The following is a 23,784-nucleotide window of genomic DNA, read 5'->3' on the forward strand; positions in this document are numbered from 1 at the left end:
GAAATCGGGACACTGTTAGGACCCCAAGTGATCCCTTTACTTTTAATAGACAATCTTCTTATAGCCTGATTACAATTCCTACAAAATCAGTTCCTAACTAAAAAAGCTCTGGCAGGGAAAGAATCGAAGAGATTCTTAAATCTGTAGTCACACAGTATGCTTGTTTACTCACCGAAAATCAACCTTGTATCCAAATATATTCCCAGATATTTAAAACTTTCCTTAATCCCAACAGCCTGATCATTTAACTTTAATTTCCCTAATGTGGTATTCACTAGAATCAGTGATTTTGTTTTCCTTGCATTAATCTGCAAAGCACTCGAATTATGTGTAGTGGAAAATGATATGCCAGAAATCTGTTGTCATCTGATGGATCTTTATTTTAGCAATGCAATACATTGAAACACTGAGTCCAGATCCAGATCCCCTTAAACACAAACAACAGTTAAAAATGAGATGGGAACAAAATCATCAAAAGCATTGATGGGGAACACTGATGCTTAATAGCATTATTTAAAAAATGACACAGTAGCCAGAATTTTATGACTACTTTCACATATTTCTTAAAATGTAAACAAAACACTGGTAACAAAATCCCTCTTCATAATATCAGAAAAGTCTATCACGTGATCTTCTCTGGACTTTTATATGAGCTGAATTAGCTAATACATGTATAGTTGCTCATCTAGAAATGTTTCACTGAAAAGGTTTGGTGCAATAAGGCCTGCATTTGTTTTTTGTTACAGTAAAGGCTCTTACTGGCCGTAAAAAAACCCAGTCTCACTGCTAGACAAGTTTTATTAAATTAGTCAGTTCCTGTAGGTCTCAATAGAGATCATCCATATTGCAGTCATGCAACTTCTACTGTAACTAGGGATGCACAATATATCAGAGACCATATCAATACCGGCCAATATATTATTGTACAATTATCTGTATTTTGTACCAATTTTACTACACAGTATTCAATCCTTCTCACATGTATATGCCTAATTTCAGGCATTTTTTTAAATTAATTTTCATGTTTGTGTTTCATAACTGACAGCTAGTGTGCTTTCATTTATAAAACATGACATATTGGTTAGCAGCCGTAGAAATAATTGGTCAAATTTTCTATATCAATGCATCCCTAATCTCAAGACCATATTCTCTTTTCCATTGGGACGGCATAATTGTATTTCATTAACCGGCAAACTGATATGCAAGTAGCAGGTGTGAGCAGGTATATACAGTACATCTGAAAAGCATGAATGACAGATGCAGAGCTGGTTTGTTCATGCATTAGCTCAGAGAATCTCACATACACCCTCTCGTGGCCTTAAACTCTACGATCATTCATTTTAGTAAGAACTGAAATGATTTCTAGAATTAAAATGTGCTTTTCTGGGATGAAAGCAAACGGTCACATCACGTACAGGTTACAGATGTTTGAGACATTGCTGAGATGAGAGCTACAGCGCTCGAGGACGTTTGGGGTTAATCTGCTTACTGGCCTGTTCCTCCTCTTGAAGAGCAGAGCGGAAAGACTTCACTTTATCTGAGACCAAAGGAAACAATTTACTGGGTGTGACTTCAGTTGACAAAGCATTTCATCTGACATGAAGGAAAAGAGCTTTGTGTGGGACACTAGAGTAATATGTTGTCACTGTTGTGTAACCTGGGAGTCAATCGCTGACAAAACATAACCAAAAAAAAGTGAAACTCAAGAAATGTGCAGCTCACTTTCAGCCCAAAGTCAACATACACTGTACTATATGATATTTAAAATATTCATATTTATTATTAAACCTTTTATATTAGTCCAAAAATATGCATATAAACAATATCAATTTTAAAAATGTAAAAGATTATATACATTTCCAATATAAATTGATATCGTTATAAATAATTTGATAAATTAATATGAATCGTAAAGAATTTAAATGTTAATATAATGTTTATTAATAAATATATATAGAGAGAGGCCATCGATTTTTTTTGTTGCATTTTTTTATTTATTTTTATTAAAATAGACCATTTTTAATGTCAGCATGGTTTTCAATAATGTTTTATAATAATAATTATTATTGATTATTCATTAATTCAAAAAATTATTTCATTTAAAATAAGATATTTTTGGGGAGGAAATTTTATATAGAGAGAAAGATGCAGAATTTATCTAATTTACATTATAGTAATGATGATATATTTTAGGAGAAAATGTTAATTCATTTTCATGCAAAATAAATGTATGCTCCAAAAATAAACTTCTTTTGATTAAATGTACTTTAATTTGTGTCTTCTCTTATTAATATGAATCCCATTTAAAAGACACCTATTACAGTATTATAAATGCCTCTGTAACCACTGACCTCTGAGCTCTGTTAACACGTCAATCTTCTGATCCAGAATTTGTTCGAGCTGAGTGGCGAAGGATTCCACATCATAATCGACTTCCTCCGTCATCTCCAGAAGAACCTTCTCATCCTCGAGCCAGCGTATGGACTCCTACAACACACAGCGCATCCATCACAAACACAGCCAAGTCCTTGAAGAAAAATATCTCCATAACACCAAAAAAACAGTCAAACCAAAAATTATTCAGACACCAGATATCATTTTACTCTTTTAGTTTTACTAGTGGGTGCAGGACACTATAGGTCATTTATGTAAGTGAGGAGAGCAAAATAAAGTAAACTATAACATTATACCCCAAAATTCTTCATTTATTTCCAGTATAATTTATAAAAAATTGGGACCAAAAATGATTCAGACACTTTGACCTGACCATGTTTTGCTTAGTGTTTTTTCATTAATTGCTAATGTGACCTTTTTACACCCCAGACTGAACAAGATGAAGCATTTCTTGGTAATTGGTTGAGCTAAATTGGTATTATCTAATTGTGTAGTTAAATTTAACAGCTGACAGATATACAACATAATTCATGTGTGAGACAGTCTAACAGAAGGATGGACAAACCCAGTGAAATATCAACTGATTTGATAACTCTGAGTTCTTGTCATATTTTATTACCATTTTCGAAACTATAGCGAATAAACTGTCATAATGTGAGAAATGTTGAAGGTGTCTGAATAAATTTTGGTTTGAATGTATATACTATATATATATACTACTGAAGTGAAGACTGGAGTAATGATGCTGAAAATTCAGCATTGCATCACAGGAATAAATTACCTTTTAAAATATATTCAGATAGAAATGTTATTTTACCTACCTGTTATTTTAAACTATAATAATATGTCACAATATTCCTGTTTTTACTGTAATTTAAATCAAATAAATGCAGCTTTGGTGAGCAGAAGTGATCTTAAAGATCTAAACGGTACTGTATATTCAGAGATATTTTCCATTAATAAGCATTTAGTGCTTTTCTCAAAGGTAAATGTACCTTAATTGAAGGATATTCAGACATTTTAAGGGAGTTTGATGAGATTTTTGCAGTGTAAAAACGTGTGCGCACCTGAAACACGGCGCGGTGGTCCTCCAGAACCTGCTCCTCCATCTCCACCAGCTGAGACACCACCTCGTGGAAGGTGAAGAGCTGAGGGGACACTTCCTCTTCCTGCGCACAGCACGCATCACATCAACACATGTCACGCTCTCATACACACAGTGTGCGGTGAAGCGCTCTTACGTTCTGTTCGCAGAGCAGCTTGAGGTCATCTCTCTGAGGAGAGCTCCCCACTCCCCACTGCGCCTCCAACACGTCCAGCTGGCTCCGTCCATCTCGTTCCTCCAGCACTGCACACGGGTCCACGCTCAGCTCCTTCACCCTGAGGGCACACACAGCGGCTCAGCGCCAGGCAATCAGCAGATCGGCGGTGTTGGGCGGAAACCTCATATCTCCGTATTTTGATGTTTTTCCTTTTTCGCATGAATCATTACTATTGATCAGCCTTTACATCAGTCTGTGGGTTTTGCAAATACTTAGCCAACGAAAATATTAAAGGTGCTCTAAGCGATGTCGGGTGATGTCACTTCTTGTTGACGTTCGAAGTATTGTCAAACAAAACAGAGGCTAGCTCGACCCTCCCTCATCAGCGCACTAACCCCCCAAACCCCAAACCCTTCTTGTCGGTTATTGGCTGGAACAGTTTGTTATGTTTCGTGGTGCGGGTTAGCCCAGTTTGTTCTTGTTGCCGTGTGTGGAGCCTGGGGCGTCTGCAGAGACCGCGTTTTTTTACAGTGTGATCAGGGGACAGGCAGCTAGCGGATAGTGAGGAGAAGTTTGCTGTATGTGATAAAAAATGTTTGGGTCTAAAAAACGCATGACATCGCTTAGAGCAGGGGTAGACAAGTTCGGTCCTTGAGAGCCGCTGTCCTGCAGAGTTTAGCTCCAACACTGAAAAAAACCTCACCTGCCTATAGCCTTAGTAATCCTGAAGACATTGATTAGCTTGTTCAGATGTGTTTGATTAGGGTTGGAACTAAATTCTGCAGGACAGCGGCTCTCTAGGACCGAACTTGCCTACCCCTGGCTTAGAGCATCAGTTCCCAACAGGGGGGTCGCGGCCCACAAGGGGGCCTCAGCGAGCTCTTTGGGAAGTCGCGTCATATTTTGAAAAGTGTTGAACAGTGAGCATTAAAGCAGCAGTCCGTAACTTTTTATCATGAATCCATTTTCCAAACTGTGTTTTTGTCTTATCCTGAGTCGCTATGGTACACCTATAATATGTGTTTATATTGGGACTATTTTACACTGGTTTGGGTCGTACCGCTGGTGTAGCCCAGTGCCTGCGTGACTCGTCATAGACATAAACAGAGAGAAGTAGCTCCAGCTACAATGTTCTTCCGCAAGACGCATTATTCTGTTAATAAACGCATGTTTATTAATCGCTAGAGCGCCAAACGATCAGATTACATTTGCTAATTTTATTCACGATTCCCTGGCTGACCAAAAAATGGGTTTTCAACGAGGTCCCAGACACAAGTCATTTTGTTATAGCCTATATATATTATTTTTTCCCTACACACCAGTGTGTAAATACTGATATTTTTGTTATTGCATTTCAAATAGGGCCCATTAAAGCTTCAGTAGGTAACTTTTGTAAACAAATATATTGTTAAAACTCTCATTATGTCCTGACAGTAGAATATGAGACAGATAATCAGTGAAAAATCAAGCTCCTCTGGCTCCTCCCTGTGGTCCTATTGCCATTTGCAGAAATACACCGCTCCCGGTCAGAAACAACCAATCAGAGCCAGGAAGAATGTCTTAGTAGTGTTAATCACGCTCGTGTACGCGCGGATCACACCTGATCACGTCGTTCGTGACTCTACTGTTCGTACTCGTTCATCCAAATGAACGAATCTTTTTTCGAGTAATTTTCGATTTTGATGAACGAGTTCGAACAGGATCACGAACGTGCATCACAGAACAGAGCAAGGCGAGCATTTGTGCTTATAAAACTTGAAGTTTTTTATTTATTTTTGAAATGACCGATCGTTTCGCTAGATAAGACCCTTATTCATCGTCTGGTATCGTTTAAAGCCCTTTGAAGCTGCACTGAAACTGTCATTTGGTCCTTGAAACGTTTGTGTCCTATTGAAGTCCATTATATGGAGAAAAAGCCTGGAATGTTTTCATCAAAAACCTTAATTTCTTTTCGACTGAAGAAAGAAAGACATGGACATCTTGGATGACATGGGGGTGAGTAAATTATCAGCAAAAGTTTTTTTAAAAGTGAACTAATCCTTTAACGTTATCTTACTAGCTTTTTATAACTTATAGAAAGAGTGCAACATTATAAAGTTACACGTATTGCAAAATACATAATGATTTGAGGAGTTTGTAGTCAAAGTATGGGCAGGCCATAGTCAATGTAAAGCATATTGTTGATGTTTCGTCCCTATTAGTGAATGTTCCATAACTGTTTATAATCCGCCGTCTTCGGTGGTCCTGCTTACTAGCCTGCACGTTCACGGCAGGCTCCGCTGTGGAGGGAGGAGCTGTGGAGGGAGGAGCTGTGGGGGAGGAGCTGTGGGGGGAGGAGCTGTGGGGGAGGAGCTGTGGGGGAGGAGCTGTGGAGGGAGGAGCTGTGGGGGAGGAGCTGTGGAGGGAGGAGCTGTGGGGGAGGAGCTGTGGAGGGAGGAGCTGTGGAGGGAGGAGCTGTGAGGGAGGAGCTGTGGAGGGAGGAGCTGTGGAGAGAGGAGCTGTGGAGGGAGGGCTGTGGAGGGAGGAGCTGTGGAGGGAGGAGCTGTGGAGGGAGGAGCTGTGGAGGGAGGGCTGTGGAGGGAGGAGCTGTGGAGGGAGGAGCTGTGGGGGAGGAGCTGTGGAGGGAGGAGCTGTGGGGGAGGAGCTGTGGAGGGAGGAGCTGTGGGGGAGGAGCTGTGGGGGAGGAGCTGTGGAGGGAGGAGCTGTGGGGGAGGAGCTGTGGAGGGAGGAGCTGTGGAGGGAGGAGCTGTGGGGGAGGAGCTGTGGGGGGAGGAGCTGTGGGGGAGGAGCTGTGGAGGGAGGAGCTGTGGGGGAGGAGCTGTGGAGGGAGGAGCTGTGGAGGGAGGAGCTGTGGAGGGAGGAGCTGTGGGGGAGGAGCTGTGGAGGGAGGAGCTGTGGAGGGAGGAGCTGTGGAGGGAGGAGCTGTGGAGGGAGGAGCTGTGGAGGGAGGAGCTGTGGGGGAGGAGCTGTGGAGGGAGGAGCTGTGAGGGAGGAGCTGTGGAGGGAGGAGCTGTGGAGGGAGGAGCTGTGGGGGAGGAGCTGTGGGGGAGGAGCTGTGGAGGGAGGAGCTGTGGGGGAGGAGCTGTGGAGGGAGGAGCTGTGGGGGAGGAGCTGTGGAGGGAGGAGCTGTGGGGGAGGAGCTGTGGAGGGAGGAGCTGTGGGGGAGGAGCTGTGGAGGGAGGAGCTGTGGGGGAGGAGCTATGGAGGGAGGAGCTGTGGAGGGAGGAGCTGTGGAGGAGGAGCTGTGGAGGGAGGAGCTGTGGGGGAGGAGCTGTGGAGGGAGGAGCTGTGGAGGGAGGGCTGTAGCGTAGCAGAGAGCAAGGGGGTTGGACCTGTAAGTTGTGCTTGTTCAAATTTTCAAAAGTCAACATTTTCTCAAAACTCCCTACTACAGCTCTAATAGGCTACTCCTAGGCTTACTTTTTTAAATTACAAATGGCCTACTGATGTTTTTGTTGTAGTATTTTCAACATTATACGCTATTATTTGTGCATAAACATATCTGGTTATTTTGTTTAAAAACTAAACATTTTGTCATCCTTGTTGCAAGCTTACAAGAGCGACAATATCATTAAATGTGAAGGGGGACCCTAAAATATTTTCTTGGGAAAAAGGGGGTCTAAGACAAAAAAAGGTAGGGAACCACTGGCTTAGAGCACCTTTAAAAAGAGCTTGTGTGATAAAAGCTCATAACTCCACCCGCCTCTATGGTTAACCAAGTGTTGCACACAGTTTGGAGCGTCTTTGCTTTTTTGCAGTGCAATGGTAAATAAAGAACTGGTTATGACAGAAAAAAACAGCTTACTGTACAGCTACAGTAAACTTTATAACCTGTAAGTTGATGAACTTAATGCAATGCATTTACTGTCTCAGATACAGCTGTTCTGATGACGGACAAACACATATCTGACATTCTCTGGCCATTGAGCTTGATTTTGATTTTGTCTGATCATATATGGAAAAAGTAGTGGTTTTGGTAATACGAGGTTTCCACCCGACAGCGACGACATAAAAGCATGAGGTATTCACATCATGACGCAATAAACCAATGGAAATGGTTTGTTACAGACACATGATCATGCAGCATGATAATGATGGACTCCATCCACTCTATAAGGCACAAGCAAACACAAACCAATGTTAGTGAAGCTGCAATGAAAAAACATTCAAAACGCAACAGAAAATACTGAAACATGCCTGAAATGTGGTACAAATGGACTCAAAAAACAAGGGAAAAATAACAGCCGACCAAAAAGGGAAAGACGCACATGTAGAGGCATTCTCTGAACTGAAAGTGAAGCGACCCGTTAGAAACACAGGACTCTTATGGAGGCTCTGTCTGAAAACTGGAAAAGGGTGAGACCTGCTGGGTGAGGTCGCAAAGTCATCGTACTCGTAGGTAGGAGAGTGTTCGGAGCGACCGCCCCCCCCCTGGGAGAAGGGAATGTCGGAAGGGCTGATCCCAAACTCCTTCACTCTGAAGACCGGATGACAGACGGCAGTGAGACAGAGAGACGGGAATTACACAAACATTCCTGATTCATCATCAGTGGAAAAGAGTTCAACGTGAAATACACTCTAGCAGTGAATGCCACTGGTTAATAGTTTGCTATGTAAATAGATAATGATTCTAATCATTTTAAAAATGTACAAATGATTGTTTTATATAAATAATTTTAATAACATGAATATAATATAAATACATAAATATGTATTATTTATAGAATGTTTAGAATTAATTTATTTATATATATATATATATATATATATATACACACACACACATACACATAAATACAATATATTATGATAAAAATATATTGAATTTTACAAACATTAACAAATAAAATTAATTTGAATATTAATATTATGTTTATTAATACATATTTAATATAATAAATACAATGTTTCTTTAAATAATTATATAATATAAGTATTATATTGTTTTTACAACATTAAAATTAAACTAAATTATATTTATGAATTCTTATGAAAAAAATATGTATATAGATAGTGCCATTGGTTAATAGTTGTCTATCAAACATTAAACACAAAAATATGCCATGTAAAAAGATAATGATTAATATATTTGATTATAAATTGTTTTTTTATAAAGTTTTGTTTTATGTAAATAATTTGAATAATATGATATGTACATAAACATTTTATAGAATGTATTATATATATATATATATATATATAATTTAATGTTTTTACATATTACATTTCTTTAAACTCTTGAATTCCATTTTTATATTCTTGTTAAATGTATGCATATAAAAAATATAAATTAAAAAAATAAAAAGAGTGTATTTAGGCATAAATACAATATAATGAATTATATATATTATTTTAGAATTTAACAATTTTTATATATAAATAAAATAAAGAAATTGAATATTAATATAATGTGTATTAATACATGTATAATATACTGTTTTTAATATACATGTATTAATGAACATTATATTCATATTTTGTATAAAAGACATAAAGGGTCAAATATGTCCATAATCTTGGAATTCTCGGATTAATTTTTTCCATTAATAGCCCCAGATTTGACTGTGAGGTTACTTGCATTAGAAGCCCTGAAATAAACAGGGTTACGCAACATGGAGCTGATTCCTCATAGAGTGAAGGGTTCTGTGTCACTGCAGTGGTGTCTTTCACGTACCTGTTGGCGTATCTCAGAGTGTTTAATGTGTTTTCACATGATGCCATTCCAGGAGAGATTGTAGCGATCTATTGCAACCACAAACATTTTTCAATTATTAATACACAAATGACACTACATGTTAAAAATGAATATATGATTGATATAGAAACATCAGCACAGTGTTCTTACCATACATGTTCTGGAGTTCTCTCCGATGAAGGAATCCCTTAAGACCTGTGTGAGTTTGCTGGCTCTAAACGGAGTGTGTGGTTTGTTTCGACCTAGAGCCCTGATGCATTCCTGTCGCACACAAACAGAAGTGGACCAAGATACCACCATGACTCTAATGAACTTATAACTTATCATAAAAAATATTTTATATATATATGCCAAAAAATAACACAGTCTACTTTCAAGAACAAATCAAATCCACATGCATATCATTATTCCCTGCTGAAGTTTTATTCAGAAAGGTCACATTACAGAAGTTGTGAATTACATTTTCTTAATTTTATAAATAAAACAAATTGTTATATATTTTTATATTTGCTACTTTCTGCAGAGTGAGGATTAACAAATTATATTTTTATATACTTTACATATTTTTATAATAAATCATCATATTTCTTATGTGAAAATATTTGATATTTTTTATATTTTCATACAAATATTTATATTTGTGTACTTTATACTTTTTGTACAGTATGCCACTGAGCAAATTATATATTTTTATTTATTGTATATATTTTATATATATATATGTATATTTATATACATTTTACTATTTGTATTGTTATAAAAACATTTGTTACTCTGTAAAGTGTGGGACTGAACAAATTCGATTTTATAATATTTCTAATATATATTTTCATCAAATATTTGTATTATTTATTACAAATTATATTTTTCATATTTATATTTTTTATATTTTCATCAAAATATTTCTATATTTGTTAGATATAGAAATGCCAGACTGAACAAATTACATTTTTTGTATTTCTAATATTTTTTAATGTTTTTAAATATTTCATAAAATATTTTTATATTTGGTTCTTGGTACAGTGCGAGACGATACAAATTATTTCTCACTCATCTTTGCTTTTGTAAATATCTTTTTAGGGACAAAACAAGGTCAAATCAAGTAGTTCTGGACCCTGTGTGTGAGCACAAACCTTCAGCGCCAGGAGACTTTTGTTGATCTCTGCGCCCTCGAGACGGGTCTGTCGGTCAGCGCTCGACGTGTCCGCCCCTCGCTCGTTTCCCGCCAGGTCGATGAGAGAGAATTTGCCGTGCATTTTGCCCCTCCTGCGGAGAATAATCTGAAACACGGCGTGACTGCGGGACGAATGAGCGTTAGCCGAGGTCTGTCCAGACGTCCTGAGGAAAACCGCATACAGAAATTACTACAACTGTTTTAACAACACCACTGGTGGAAAGAAGCTATCCGATTGGCCGCACCTGCAGCTGTTGCCCATCTCAATGAGTTTGAGCACGTCCTCGGTGCATTTGACCTCTCGCTCCTGCAGTCCGACCACCTGAACCTGCTGCTTACCGTCTTCAAGAACACGCAACTTCGCCTTCCTGTTCAGAAGGTCAAACACCTGCACGGACGTTTAAAATTGACTTAATGCACTTTATGAATATTAAATGAGCTCATTCATTATTCAGGAGCAATAGAGAACTTGCCTTCCCGCTGTAGATTTCGAAGAACGTCGCGTACACCTGAAGATCCAACTTCTTGTAATTTGTTTTTTTTAACATTAGAAAAACATCCCGTGCTGAAAGAATAGAAAATATTGATAACTCAATATTGACATTGAATAACATGAGGTCTGACACATACCGGCGAGTGCGTAGATCCCTTTAGAGCAGTCCTGGTTCTTCCCAGAAAAATCTCCTCCCATGGTCTGGAATGAAGGGAAAATCGATTATGACAAATGGCAAATGGAACGATCCCCTGGGAGGATCTTTTCCTGTAATATGATGTCATCTGGTTTTGTTTACGGTCAGAAACGTACATGAGTTTTCCCACTGCCCGTCTGACCGTAAGCAAAACAGGTCGCCATTCCCCTCTCAAATATGGTCTCCACCAGCGGCCGGGCGGTAAACCTGAAACACATAAACCAGAGATCTCATTCAATATTACAACATGACAGAATATGAAATTTTTTTTTTTTACGTAAATGGCTCAGATTTGATTAAGAACATGGCCACAGGAACTATGGGTGGCAGCAGCACACCCTGCAGTTTCACTGCATTGGAATTTAAGATGACACGACTTCAAATAAAGTTTTGTATAAATGTTTACAATTGTCAAAAAATTATTTTGATTTTATAGGTTGTCGAATGTGGTTTGTGACTTTTGGATCAGAGCGCTTTTGGCCATTGGTTCAGAGCGCTGTCAATCACTACCTGATTATTCGTCATGATGTAACTTTGTACTGTGCAAAACTGAAATTATATTTTTGGTTTTTTTAATATATACTGTATACACATATATTTTAATATATATACTTAAACACATACAGTTTAATATTTTATTTATACATTTTACTAGATATTTCTATTTTTACATTGTACAGTGCTAGACTGAACAAATTATATTTTTATATATTTTAATATTTTATAATTATTATTTTGTACAGCGTGAGACTGAATAAAACAAATTCTTCTCTCTCTTGTCTTTGATTTTTAGTTTCACTCTTTCTTTGAAAAACTAATAAATATCTTGACCTGTACACCATTTCGTTTGTGGAGGTGTCGTCGAAGGCGTAATCGAAGCGAAACGTCTGGTTCTCCAGGTATCTGGTTAAATCCACTTTCTGCTTGGGCTCGTGGACCATGACCACGTCTTTACTGGGAATGGTGATGACGTCTAGATCCTTCATGGTCAGCTCTGAAAGTGAACAGATGATGTGGCGTATCGTAAACAGCACTAGACACTCACAGCATGAACATATGGTGGAATAAAAAGATTTCATCATCACCTTTCTTGTTCAGTGGACGTGTCCGCACACACACGCATATCCTGTGGTCCTCAATCTGAGAAAATATACATATAATTAATACATACATACTAGAATACCATGTAAAACTGTTGATAAATCATGTGGAAATGAAATGACATAATAACAGAGTGGTAATGATGTAGTTATTCACCAGATCTTCAGTGGACAGCGGTCTGTAGTCCAAACTCGCTCTGAAGTCTCGGATCATGCACATTATTTCATAATTAGGGGTTATTGCCTCCACATCCTGTGTAATAAAAAACTCTCAGTTAATATTGTAAGAGTTAGAACATATTAACTTGAGATGTTAAGTCATGTCATCAGTCGAGACATTTTTTTTCAGTATATATATCGTTTTATTTATATTAATTTCTATTTCAGTTTTATTTATTTAAGTACAAGTTAAATAATAATATATTTTTTAAAAACATATATATATATATATATATATATATATATATATATAATGGTTTTAGTCTTAATTAGTTATGATAAAGCAATATAAAAAAGCAACAATATTCATGAGAAATGAATATTAGCCTTCCTGTAGCTCTAACAGTAGTGCGTTGGCGCTCGCAACACCAAGGTCATAGGTTCGGTTCTCACAGAAAGCAAGAACTGATAAGAATGTAAATGTGTACCTTGAAATGCAATGTAAGTCGCTTTGGATAAAAGCGTCTGCCAAATGCATAAAATGAAATAATAAATTAAATTGTTTATATTATAATAAGCAACATAACACAATATGTTTCTAAACATATAATAATAAAATGTTATCATAATATGCATTAGGCAATAAAACATATCACAACATATTTAAATACATATAATGTTCCACATTAAGCAACAGTAAACTTTTCCAACCTCGTCAGTACACAGAAACAGTACGCCAGAAACAGTGTGTGTGGTCACCTGCGCTCTTTTCTCTCGCAGCTCCTGCTGCTGCAATCGTCTCCTCTCCCGCTTCTCCTGAAGTTTCTCCACTTCCTTCACACAGTTGGACTTCCTGCGAGCTGAACACACACAGAAAACTCAATGCAAACAGACATCAACGTTTGACAAACAGTTACAATAATGGTCAGCTAAACCTGATTCGCTCATTTTAATATGCATTTTCTTTGACATAATTCCAAAGTCAGTGAGCATTAGCTTGTGTTAAATGTGTTTGAGTGAATCCCTCAACAATGGCATCATGAGGGGTCATCTCTGAGACAACAACTCTAAATGCTGCTTTTGTTTTGGTGTGACAGCAGACAACAGTCGTTTGTGACGGCGCTGAGAGCCCTTCAGCTCCTCCATCACTGCTGGAGTCTCTTCATACACTCACAGATTCATAAAACATCTCAACAATAATTACACTACTGTTCAAAGGTTTGGGGTCGGTGTTTTTGAAGGAAGTCTCTTCTACCCACCAAAGCTGCATTTGATCAAAAACAATAAAAACAGAAATATAATTACAATTTTAAATAATTGCTTTCTATTTGAATTTTGTTTAATGTAATTTTAATCATGACAATCCTTGGAATAGTTTTAGCATGTTATTGAATATGGCAATGTTAATGTATTTGGTCTTGGTGGACTAGATCTGCTACGCTGCTGCTGTTGATTATTGCTGCTACAGAGCAAGTATGGACTTAGCACTGCTAATAGATACACAGACACACTGCTGTAAGCATGTAAGATATGATGCTGCTGCATAAATAGATATATAAATCTGACAGCAGATCTAGGCAGGTGGAGCTGGGGGAGGTGGAGGGGTTCAGAGGACCAGCTTACTACAACAAACAATGAACCAGACTATTTAAATGCTGAGCAAGCAATCTCATTGGCTGCAGGATCCGCGGAGGCCAATCAGTGAGTTTCATGACTGAACTAGATATTTATTCCTGTGATCAAAGCTGAATTTGCAGCATCATTACTCCAGTTTTCAGAAATTTCCTTCAGAAATCATTCTGATATGATGATTTGCTGCTCAAGAAACATTTCTGATTATCATCAATGTTGAATACAGTTGTGCTTCTTAATAATTTTGTGAAAACTGATACATTAAGGATCCTTTAATGAATATAAACTTCAAAAGAACAACATTTATCTGAAACCGAAATCTTTTTAACATTATAAATGTCTTTATTGTCACTTTTGATCAATGAAATGGATCCTTGCTGAATGAAAGTCTTAATCTCTGTGAGATGTGTTTGTGTGGTACCGTTCTGCTGCTGCTGTAGGGTCTGGTGTTGTATCGGTGGAGGCGGAGCGGGCGCTGGTGGAGGAGGTTCGGTCTGTTGACTCGGCCGCGCTCGAGTCGTACCTACAGAGACTGAATAATGGAGATCACATCATCACAGACCACGAAAAGACCAGACCGTTTAGACACACATGCTTATTTATGACTCCTCTTTAGCACTGTTTTACATGTTAAGTTATCAAAACTCTGAAATAACACAAATAGAAATTTGGGAATGATGTTGTGATAAAAAAAAGTGTTACAAATTAGTGATGCACGATTAATCATATCACAATCGCGATGTCAAGCCTATGCAATTATATGACGCAAAATGTTCACACGCTCTTACGCCACACATCCATTTTCTCACGCAGAGAAAAATCACGAAGCAAACGAGGACACTGACACCGACAGACTACACAGAGCAGGATACTTTCGATATGAAACTAATTCTCAGCTCTCAGATTCTGTCAAATCTATTACGAAATTCAAACAGCGTTTTGGCGTTTGTAAATGTGACGTGTCAGATCGTGTTCGTGAACCGAACATCTCTTACTCTTTACTAGTTAATAGTAAATAAACACGAATGAACAATAGGTGTGTCGAAAGATACAGTACAACTTACTGAAATGTTTATGCCTCATATATAATATCGATCAATCAGTGTTTTTCATGCGCGGAAAGAGGTCAATAAAACAGCTGGAGAACAATGTCACATAACGTTACATTTACCTCAGGAAAGCCATTTGATAGCACGTTCGTTGGATAGACAAATTATATATAGAAAGAGTATTTTGCTAAAGATGTGCACTATATTAAATATTTATTATATTTCTACTTTTATCAATAAAATATTGTAACGTTATTATTATAGCCTAGTAAAAACCACATTATATTTAATTTGAGTTGTTATTTTTAACCTTTAATAATAATACCAGCTGACAGGGCTCTCTGAATGTTTACAGCATTAGGTGAGATCTTTTTTTTTTCTTGAGAACAATTAACATGTATCTACTGTGGCTAATATTTATCCAAATGAAACGATATTGAATCAAGAACGGAATCAAATGAAATAGTGAAATTTGTGTCAAGCAATAATAAAAACCAGTCATTGTACCATGTAAACATTGTAACATGTTGTCACTTAACTTAACAAATTTCTGTTTAGTTACTAAATGTTTTGACAATCACAATACACATCCTGCTTAAATGTCCCATGTTCATTTAAATGTTCAAAATATCTTATTGACATTAAGTTGACTCATGAAACCATTTGTTTATCATCGCATATCGCAATCGCAATATTTACCTCGATAATCGCAATATGTTATTTTCCACAAATCGTGCAGCCCTAGTACAAAAAGAAAATTAAAGCTAAACAGAAATATAAAAAAATAATAGAAACTAATGAGCACAATTTTATCTAAAATTAAAAAAACAAAAATATATATAAATAAAAGCTAATTCAAAAATGTATCAAATGCTACATTGTATAAATAATACTAAAGTAACAATGATTTAAAGCATCAAAGTGTTTTATAATCCCATGCAACAAATACATTATTTTAAAACACATACTGTTGAAATCAATACCCGCGAAAATGAATAGAATTTAAGACTAAAATTGTAACTGTACTAGTTTATGATAAAAAACAACAACAATTTTTAATAACTTGTACATCATACCTCGATTATCCCTTGCAGGAGTTTCATTTTTTGGTGGCGCTACAGTTCGGCGATTCTACAAAAGATGAATCAAGAAAATAATCATGTTTTGAAAAGTCCAGTCTGCAATCTAGCTACAAAATAATCTACACAATCAAATCATTCTCAGTGAATTTATACCACATTATAGCTTTGTGTTCACAGTTATCTAGAGCCTGCGTGACAGTCTATTAAATGGAAAAGTACTTTACTAATAATTACAAATTACAACTGGTTACATCTTCTTATAATTATTCATGCATACATCATTAAATGATTCATGCACTAGAGCTTATGGGTGATCTCCCAATGCAGGATGACACAATGCAAGTTATTTTAGTGATTTTTTTATGTTTAACGACGGGAATTTACCCAGCCTGCATTGATTTAAACGTAAAAACTGAAAACAGTGTTTTATGACTTTATGTCTGGAAATCCATTTGAGAAATTATAAAAGCCAGACTGAGTGCGCTACAATCATCTGTCCACCGCTGTACTAATTTCTCTCTTGGTCACGACTATTATGGTGCAGCGAAATGGACACCAACCTTGTTTTGGGGGATCTTGTTGATTTTGACGGCACTCGACACGGGTGGCGGAGGGGTTTCAGGACTTTGTGGGATTTCCTCTTCAGGTGCAATATCTGGATTTAGTGCAAATATGCTTTCCAAATCGATCTGTTCACAGGAAATGAGAGCATGAGGCAGCCAGTTTTAAAAACACTTTACTCACAGCACATGAGCACAAACTGTAGGACTTTCCACAGTTGTAAAAGCTGCTAAATATAATCATCCCACAGGACAACAAAATTACAAATGAGATCTCAGCTTCGGTCAGAACTGAAAGATCAAAAGCCTGATTGATCTGAACTTATGCCCCTCAGTTTTTATTTTAAGGTGAATGAGCTTGAGTGAAATGTTCACTCAAAAACTGAGGTGCATTTTACACTAAATTAGGTGAAGGATTTTCAACTCAGCACAAGGGTTTATCAGAGACGAGCTTCAGAAGAGATCTCAAAGTGCGCTCAGATTTACCAGCAATCAAAGGTCAGAGATCTCAACATCAACTCAAATATTTCTTATTCAATTCTTTAGGACCAAATGATCTGAGCTGCTATACAGGGGTGCGTTTCCCAAAGCCAACTATGGTGGCAAGTTCCGTTATTACCGATAGAGTTCAATGTAGCCTACTTATGCTGCTGTACGCAAACACACGTGAAACCGGCACATGTGACAAAATGCTAGAGGAACAAAATGGATAAAGCAGTTGAATCACACTCAATACGCCCCGAACTAATAATAAACAGGGCAGTAGAAGTGAATTTTGGAATTACTTTGATATTATAAAACTGATGAAGAACCATCAAACCTTGCCAAGCATCTGTCACTTGCCCATCCTGACAATAAGACATTAAGAGATCGACAGGTGAGAGTGCATCATTCAAACGATCTAATTTAGACAATCATTTTCTTTTAACACTGATCAACGCACATACATATCATATCGTTTTAAATAACACGATGTTACAGCGTGCATTTGACACATCAGAACCAGTATTTCCACTTACGTTTAGGTAGGTCTAACAGAATAAAGTGATCAAATGTAAAATAACACTGGATAGTAACTGTTAATACATTACACGGTTAAATCCTTAAAATTAAAGTCACAAAAGTTATTAGTGACAGACAGCAGCGTCACAGATCTGATACATGCGATGACGCATACACTTACATTTACGTAAGACATCACCGACTGTGTTTATGTGAATACTCACCAAGACGGACATTTTGACAATATTGTGTGTATTTGACTGTTGGAGGAAAAACAACTCAATTTGGAATGCGCGAGCTCTTTTCAGGCGGTTTGTGTGTGTGCGCGGTGCTGATGTGAAAGAAAAACGTCTCTAAAAGAGCTATGATTTATAGCCTACAATATTTTGGATGTTGAAATTGGCAATGTTTAAAAAGACGTGGGCAATTGATTTCCGTCAGCTGTCTCGAAAGGGCGTTATATCGAAAGCGCGATGACTTTTTCATTTGCTCATTTTGAGAGAGAGAGAGAGGGGAGAAGCAGTAGACTATAAACTGAAATTACTTATAACAAGAAAGTTTTCAAATGACTGATTTGATGTGATAATCTGTGTTGATTAGTTTGCTATTAAACATCTGCGGAAATTTCCCGCTTTATAAACGCAAAACCTGCGAGAATGAGTAAAATTATGCGTAGCCTAATACCCGTATGGTAGGCTATCGTTTTAATATCGATACTACGGTATTAGATTGTGTTACTGTACCGAAGCCAAAATGGTGGTATATCGAGCCATCCCTGACATGCAGACCAAAGTGCTGTAGCCTACAATCAACGTTCAAATACTGTACATACATTACCATAAAACAACCTAAAAAGGGGATCAACAAAACATTCTCATACTAGCCTAACTCCTTAAAGGCTAATGACAAGAAGTAGTTTTCAACACCAGCTTTAAATGTGTTTATGGATGTGACCGCTCTATACAGAAGACCATTCAAAAGCCTCGAACCCGCAGCAGCAAAGGCCTGATCCCCTTTAAGTTTTAGATGAGTTCGAGGGATAGTAAGAAGTAACTTGTTAGTTGATCTAAAGACCTAGATGTTTGCCGAAAAAGTAATAAGCTCAGACATATAAGCAGGAGTCATTCCATGCACTGCTTTAAAAACATACAGAAGGACCTTCTGCTTTATCCTGCTGTCGATTGGCAGCCACCTGAGCGAGGACAAAAGAGGAGAGATATGAGCACTCTTTGTAGCACTCACAAGCAGCCTGGCCAGCATGTTTTGAACTAACTGTAAGCATGAAATAATGGTCTAACAGGACTAGATGTCGACTGATTTATCGGCATTTATCATAAAAATATCTGTATGGATTTTTGCCGATAACAGAAATTGTTCCAGCAACCAGTTATTGGCAAAAATCCATACAGATATTTTTTCAGGGTTGTGTCCGTTGTTGGAGCTGCTGTACTGTACGGTGAGCAGACTTTAGACGTGAAATTAAAACTATCACTGACGCTTCGTGGAGTTTGTTTTGACACGTCAGGCTGCGCACCGCACAGTGCGGGACATTTCAGATGCGGATAAACAGACAATGAAACGGTATGTTATAGAGGACACTATCCTACATGTTTTCATTTCATTAAAAAAAAGTAATGAGTTTGTTGACTAGATACTGCATTAGTGAATAAGAGAAGTATGTTTGTCGCGGAGGCTGAGAGGACTTAGTGGTACCTCAAGCGGTTAAAAAGTCCGTCCCAAATGTTTAATGTCAAGATTGTTACCATCCATTTGCTAGTTTATATCCAGCTGGTCCGCTTTATGCGTTTGTTATGCAGCGAAGTTGTATATTTAAAGCTAGAGACATGAGAAAGCAAACTGTATCTTCATGCAGCCGACAGAAAAATAAACAAATCAGAAATGCATTCGATTTCAGTTCTTTTTTTATTGTCACTGTAATACCAATTTTGTTATTTTTTGTTTTGTGATTAGATAACCAAGAGTTCTAAAATAGAAGCAAATAAAGTTTCATGGTACAGTACTGTTTTTAAATTTTAAAGTTCAGCACTATTTTATGTGTTATGTTTGTTTTCATTCAGTATCTATTTTAAAAACTAATCATGGTTGATTAATCAGTTATCAGCCAGCGTGGTCTTACCTAGTTATCGTTAAAATCCACTATCGGTCGACCTTTAAGGTGATGATACACAGGGCAACTTTTTGAGCAATGTTGCTGGGCAATCTTGCCAAGCGATTGTTGCTTGGGCACTTTCCCATTGAAAATGGGCAATACATTTCTATCTGGATAATTTAGATCGGTCGTGGGCCCTGTGTCTCATCTGGTTGCCCGTTGAGGGCAACATTGCCCAGCAACACTGCTCAAAAAGTTGCCCCGTGTATCATCACCTTTAGACAGGACCCCACATACAGAACATAAAAGTAATCCAAACTAGACCAAATTAATGGCATTAATGAACTTCTCTAAATCTTTTATCAACAGAATGATTTTTTTTTTAAGCAGTAGACCTGATCTGGGAAAAAAACAACTCATAACCACAGTGTTGGTCTGCTTGTCGAATTTCAGTTCTAGATCAAACACAATTCCTATATTGCTTATTTGGTCATGACAATAGGCTGACCATGGTCCTAAATTAGTAACAATATAGCATCTTCTGACTGGCACTAATATCATAATCTCTGTTTTTCCGTGGTTTAACTGAACCAAATTGCAAGCCATCCTGCTCTTAACCTCACCCAGACATGCCAAAAGTGAGTTAGAAACACAAATTTCTCCTGTTTTTAAAGGGAGATCATTTCAGTTTAAAACAAGGCTTAAACTAATCCCAGATTAAAATGCATGTTTGAGCTGTTTTAACTGAAAGCAACTTGAACTGATATATCTTAAAATATGTCAGTGCCATTGTTTTGTCTCAAGATGCACATCAGTGATGTTTTTTTCTAAGGCATGTTTATAAAAGCTACTTAAATGTCCTAATTGAACTAAGGCCTAATCCTGGCTTAAACTAAGCCCTGTCTGTGAAACCAGGCCTTAACCTTTATTAATTCTCCTGAGTTATGAAAGAGCAACATGTGAAGGATAAAAGCTCGGTCTTTGTATTTTATGCACAAATTAATGCACATGATAAACCTGGAAGCTATTTAAGACAGAGATACAAAAGCTGCTTTAGAATAAATCTTCATTGATCGTCCTGACACATCAATATTATATCTGTCTCTATGAGAGATGTACAACTCCAGTCATTTTAAAAACATATGGCTCATGAAAGCAAGAAGGGTGACTCTGCTGGAATCATACAAGTTTTTGTCTGTAGTGCATTATGCCAACATGATGGACATATTAAAAATGAACATCAGAAATTCACCTCTTTGCCTTTTGTGTCACCGTTTTCAATCCACTCCACCGTCACACTCTCATTGTCTTCATTCAGTGACGTAACCATGGCCTGGTGTATTCTGCCTGAAATAGATAACAAAACAATGGTTTACTGCAAAGATCTGCAGCCTGGTGATAACACTACAAACTAGTGCTGTCAAACCGATTATTCAAGATAAATTGCATCTAACATAAAAGTTTGTAAATATATGACACACACACACACACTATATATATATATATCCTTTCATAACTTGTGCCCATTTTATATATATATATATATATATATAATGGGCACAAATTATGAAAGGAATATAAGTAGCCTATAGTCAGTTTGGTTTGCGATAATGACCAGCTAATTGCACATTATACATGATTACTTAAAAAAACTACGGAATAAATAGACTTCAGGAAGATAAAAGTTGTAGAATAACCTTAACTAACAACCAAATTGTAGGGTTCACACTTGCTTTCCACACAACTTTACTATGGACGGACTACTGACCAGCTATAACATTTAGGCCAAAGCTTAATGCTTTATTTCATGTACATTAAAGAGAGGAAAAATTGGCTGCGCGTATACATTGCAGGAATGACGATAAACTAAATAATAATAATAATAAACTAAAAACAGCAGTACAAATGCAGGAGATGTCTCTGGGCGTCTTCCTCAGGGAGGATGCTAAGAGACTGCGAATTTACGAACCTACTATGGCGAAGGCTTTCCTTATGAATATTAATGACGTACTGTGACGTTTACCCAGTGCGCTTATCTGATTGGCTGAACGGCAGATATTAGCAGGTAAGCGCCTATCAGCCAGCGAATCGTTCTGTTTACGTTGTGGCTTAAGTAGATTCGGCGACTAGACGCTCTAAAACGGTTACCAAGCAACGTCAGGAGGACTTCATTAATAATTATGAGTCAAGCCTCCGCCATAGTAGAATTAGTAAATTCGCTAACGGGTTAGCAGGAGCATGCATCCTAAAAACATGCAATACAACCGCGTGCCAAGGATTAAGGTATTGGATATGTATGCATGGCTCTATATCGACCCTCTCCCGTCGTTTGCACTAGCTGTCTTGTGTTTAACGGCTTTACCCGGTTAAACAAAGATGATGCACCGACAAACTGCATCTCAGCCTGATAAACGAGCGGCTGCTGGGTGTGACTCACCATCACTGCGCTTGATCTCCACATAAATGCCGATCTGGATCTTCCCGAAGAGAGCTGCCATGCCTCATGTGTGTGCCAGGATCTGTATGCCTATATTTCAGCGGGTTTCACTGGAGAAGTTGTTCAGCAGCGCAAAACCCGGGAGGAGGTCAGGAGAGAGAGAGAGACGGATGAGTGCGCATGCGCAGAGCGCACACACACACACCCATCACAGAATGTCACATCAACCTCTTTTGTCTAGTTGCAGTGGACACAATCTGTCCAGCAGTTTTTTTTATTTTATTTTTTATGTTTTTTTTTTCTTAAGCAAAACTAACCGATTTTTTTATTTCAATTAAATTATAGTACTATATTTTAGTTCGATAATGTATTTTATTTAATATTTCGTATTTTTAGGGGATTTTATGGTACTAAATTATATTTATGCAGTAGTTATACTCTATTTATTCACATTTTCATGGACCTGAACATTTTTATTTTACAGAATATATATACTTGGCTGATTATTTCTGAAATGTGAAAAAAAGTTAACTTGAAGAAAGTTATACAATTTTACATTTATTGTTATGAAAAATGCACAAAAATACACATTTAAATTCTTATATGAAATATATATTTTCCAAAACACGTTTTACTCTAAAACTGTGATCAAATCAAAGCCATAAATCTAAATAAGCTGTATTGATATCTCAAAAAAATTAGCTTTCAGTAAGATTTTGTTTGTGCGCAGTAACAAACATTTTCCAATAGATACAATTTGTCTCCATTTCAGGACAATTTAACCTTTTTGAACCATGTCACACAGCAAGTGCTAAAACCAAGTTTTGTACCAAAAATTTAAAAAAAAAATAATAATATTTTTTAATGCGTCAAATTTTTTAACCAAAGGGTTAACATAAATAAAAAATAAACATTCTTCCTCATTAGCTTTCATTATTTAATCTATTATCTTGACATACAATGTTCAAACATTCCTTCCTGAATTGCTTCCATTGCTTAATCAAGTTATTTTAGACAATTAATTTAAACAATTTCATTCTGAAGGATGTACCTTAATAAATCATATTCACTCTGTGTGAAATACAGATGATGGCAGCAAAGAGCTCTGAAAGAGTCTGTATTATGGGAACTAAAACAGTTCATGAATGATCTAGGACAATCTTATACCATATTGATATAAAAATACAAAGAGAAAGAAAATATATTCCATTATTTGTTATCACCAACATGAAGTGCACTTAATATCACATTATGTCAGGGTTTCCCAGACTGGGGGTTGTGAGTTTAATGAAAAGCTATTAAGTAATTAAATTCTAAAAAAATTAAATAAAAATAATTGTAAAATAAAAACAATCAAAATAAAAATCAAATTAAAAATATTTTATTTTTTTACCTGCATGTCATGTGACCATTAACTAATATCAAAGAACAGTGAAATT

At 37.0% G+C, this 23,784-nt stretch overlaps 1 protein-coding gene across 2 annotated transcripts; it reads right to left on the reverse strand.

The window, feature by feature from the left end:
- Window positions 1-359: 359 nt before the first annotated feature.
- On the reverse strand, window positions 360-22,555 carry LOC143750545 (kinesin-like protein KIF2A). 2 transcript variants are annotated; one of them, XM_077243680.1, is made up of 21 exons: window positions 22,346-22,555; window positions 21,161-21,255; window positions 16,797-16,925; window positions 16,231-16,285; window positions 14,527-14,637; window positions 13,233-13,333; window positions 12,472-12,567; window positions 12,300-12,354; window positions 12,046-12,208; window positions 11,331-11,421; window positions 11,156-11,219; window positions 10,999-11,090; window positions 10,771-10,913; window positions 10,485-10,689; window positions 9,502-9,612; window positions 9,331-9,398; window positions 8,020-8,133; window positions 3,636-3,774; window positions 3,462-3,563; window positions 2,352-2,487; window positions 360-1,537 (listed from the first exon to the last, which is right to left on the reverse strand). In XM_077243680.1, exons 1-21 carry the CDS (start codon window positions 22,404-22,406, stop codon window positions 1,452-1,454), a joined length of 2,217 nt encoding a protein of 738 aa, XP_077099795.1. In that variant the 5' UTR covers window positions 22,407-22,555; the 3' UTR covers window positions 360-1,451. The 2 variants fall into 2 exon arrangements, with proteins under 2 accessions (XP_077099795.1, XP_077099796.1); XM_077243681.1 differs by lacking the exon at window positions 8,020-8,133 and having other exon boundaries at window positions 22,346-22,552.
- Between the last annotated feature and the right edge of the window lie 1,229 nt (window positions 22,556-23,784).

The sequence above is a fragment of the Siphateles boraxobius genome, unplaced genomic scaffold, assembly GCF_051911475.1.
Source record: "Siphateles boraxobius isolate OS27281-9 unplaced genomic scaffold, OSU_SipBor_1 25, whole genome shotgun sequence".
NCBI lineage: Eukaryota > Metazoa > Chordata > Actinopteri > Cypriniformes > Leuciscidae > Siphateles > Siphateles boraxobius.

Coding starts and splice junctions, on each gene's coding strand:
- LOC143750545 (XM_077243680.1), bottom strand. CDS start 22,406: ATGGCAGCTCTCTTCGGGAAGATCCAGATCGGCATTTATGTGGAGATC. Junction 10,914..10,998: donor TCGAAATCTACAGCGGGAAG/GCAAGTTCTCTA, acceptor ACGTCCGTGCAG/GTGTTTGACCTTCTGAACAG. Junction 8,134..9,330: donor ACTCTGAGATACGCCAACAG/GTACGTGAAAGA, acceptor TCCGGTCTTCAG/AGTGAAGGAGTTTGGGATCA.